Here is a 2819-nt window from a genome sequence, read left to right as displayed (position 1 = left end):
CTTGAGATATTTGTAAGGAACCAAGGATTTTAAGCTCACATACAAATGCTTTGACTCATTGGAGGTGATTGGATATTCAGACTCTGATCTGGGTGGATGCAAAGACACTGGTAAATCTAATTCAGGATACATTTTCCTTCTTGCTGGAGGTGATGTATCTTGGAGAAGTGTCAAACAGACCGTTGTTGCAACATCCACAATGGAAGATGAATTTATAGCATGCTATGAAGCTACATCATAGGCGTAATGGTTGAAAAGCTTTATTTCTGGCCTTAGGATTGTCAATTGCATTTCAAGGCCATTGAAAATTTTTTGTGACAATTCAGCTGCAGTTTTCTTTTCTAAGAGTAATAAAAGTGGCAGCCGAAGCAAGTACATCGACATAAAGTACTTGATGGTTAGAGACTATGAGAAGAAGCAAGATGTGAATTTTGAGTATGTTAGTACTACTTTGATGATTGTTAATCCTATGACTAAAAGTCTGCAGGCTAATATTTTCAAGGATCATGTAACCCATATGGGGCTTAATAGCTCAATTTAGTCTTGCTTTGCTCTCTAACAAATTGTCTAGACATTATATTTATTTTGATATACATGACAGTGCACACTTTTGGTTTTCATGTATTATTTGTGATAATTGGATCAATAAAGTTGGACTCTGAATGACTTATATTAAGTTCATTCATAAAGTTGTTAGACATTTTATTAGAATATATTGTGCATTGTAATACATGGAAGGAAGTATTTTTTTAAAAACATGACCGCCATGATTCGTGTAATAATATATTCTAGTTAAAGTGATTGTCGCATAACTTTTAGTTGAGTGATAAAGTTTATGGCCATATTATATGTTTATCTCTCATAAAGGATTATTTGATTTTAATATGTGGGCCAAGTGGGAGAATGTTAGAAATTACCGTCGACTTCTAGTGTAACCCACATATAAGGTAATAAATTATTTACCTTGTCTTCCAAAAGAAATAATATATCAGATAATATTTTGTAGTTATGCATATATGGTAGTTTCTTTGATGGAAAGAAATTACCATATATTAGTAGTCCCTAGGGTAATTATAATTTATGGAGAAGTCCCTAGGGCTAAGGTATTTGCCTAAGAGTCCCTAGTCTACCTATAAATACGTCTGTGACTCCATCAGTTTGGCATCCAACGATAGACACATGCTAGAAGACTCATAGGTTTTCTGTCAAAGTTTTACAAGGTGATTCTACAACACTTGAACAACTATGGCTGAAGGTACGTTCTATATTTAGTTCCGCTGCGTTGGCTCTGTGTTTGTATTCGAAATTTAATATAACAAACTGAAAAAAAAGAACTCTCATGACTTTAAAAATACAATAGATTGTCAAACCATATATAGAATTTAAAGTGTGAATCCACGATTAATCCTCCCAACAGCTTAGTGATAGTCAGAGGTGTTTTTTTTTAAATCAATTACGCTGTATGGTGGCATGGCCCTATCATTCAACCAACAAAGAGTACAAAAATATGAAGGGGACCTATATTGTTACCTCGCACAATACCCCTATTTACTAACTATTTACTGCCCTTATGCATTACATACAAAAACAAAAGTGCACTGTGCAGTTTGGCATATATACCATTGCATATACAATAATCTACCAATCAACAAAAACTCTTCACAAAAAAGTATTCTTCCTATGTTTATGCCTTAGTGATACCATCTGGATGTAATCCAATCTGTAAGGTCCAACCGCAGAAATAGGAAGATCATGATGGGAGAAAATAAGAAGTTCTTCATTGTCAATGCTCCATTTTGCTAATGCATCTGCAACTTGATTAGCTTTTCTATAACAATGGCGAATAGTACAATTGAGTTGAACGGGAATGTCTTGAATCCGTCTGATAATGCCCTGCATTTGCAAAGGAGGTTTTGATTTACCATTGATCAAATCAACCACAAGCTGGGAATCACACTCTAGTATAATGTTGTTGCAACCATTGCGACTACACCATTCCACCCCCGCTAAGGCTGCACTAGCTTCAGCCATGTTGCTACTTGTTCTGCCAATTGAAGAAGCAAACGCCATAGTTAGCTTACCCCTATGATCTCTCCATATGCCACCAATACCTGAATTTCCTTCTGCATCTTTGCTTCCATCGATATTAATCTTAAGCCAATATTCATAAGGTTTATGCCATTTAACAATTACGTAATCAATTGGGAATGAGTAATAACACCTGTTGACAGATATTTACCCAACTCCTCGCCCATTGCCTATTACGCTTAGCCTTTGATATCACCTATTTCAAGTGGAACAAAATCTGGTAATGTATTCTCTTCCAGTAACCTCTAGCATCGCCATATCTTACTAAGCACCTGGCCTTTCATATCTCCTAAAAAATTAACAAAAGTGTATCATAGCTCTGATAGTCAGAGGTGTTTGTGCTTTCTTTAATTTTCTTTTTGTGCAATTCATTTATTACCGTTAATAACTAGAATAACATCTGACATTTGTTTCCCAGAATAGTAGGAGCATATCTTATTTTTTGAAGAAACAAAAGACCACAAGACAATGGTTGTCATTCTCGTTGAATATTAGGGTTGGTTCCATGTGTTGGCACTAAAGGTGTACATAGGTCGGGTTGGTTCGGATTTTACAATTATCAAACCAAATCAATTGTGTAGAGTTATTAAATTTAAAGACCAAACCAAACCAATAAAACTCGGGTTTTTCAATCTCGGTTTTTCTCGGGTTTTCTCGGATTTTCGGGTTTTTCGATTTTTCTCGGGGTTTTTCCCGGTAAAATCTTTGTAGAACAAAATATATAACTTGTG

At 35.2% G+C, this 2819-nt stretch overlaps 1 protein-coding gene across 1 annotated transcript; it reads right to left on the bottom strand.

Moving 5' to 3' along the window:
• Positions 1–1659: 1659 nt before the first annotated feature.
• On the bottom strand, positions 1660–2567 carry LOC142174427 (uncharacterized). The gene is made up of 3 exons (XM_075240220.1): positions 2468–2567; positions 2361–2377; positions 1660–2151 (listed from the first exon to the last, which is right to left on the bottom strand). Exons 1-3 carry the CDS (start codon positions 2565–2567, stop codon positions 1660–1662), a joined length of 609 nt encoding a protein of 202 aa, XP_075096321.1.
• Positions 2568–2819: the final 252 nt, after the last annotated feature.

The sequence above is a fragment of the Nicotiana tabacum genome, chromosome 20 (genome assembly GCF_000715075.1).
Source record: "Nicotiana tabacum cultivar K326 chromosome 20, ASM71507v2, whole genome shotgun sequence".
Taxonomy (NCBI): domain Eukaryota; kingdom Viridiplantae; phylum Streptophyta; class Magnoliopsida; order Solanales; family Solanaceae; genus Nicotiana; species Nicotiana tabacum.
The sequence above is the reverse complement of the archived record's forward strand: the minus strand, read 5'-3'. Positions and strand labels throughout refer to the sequence as shown.

Excerpts from the sequence above, each read along its gene's own strand:
- LOC142174427 (XM_075240220.1), bottom strand. The coding sequence starts at position 2,567 with ATGACAACCATTGTCTTGTGGTCTTTTGTTTCTTCAAAAAATAAGATA.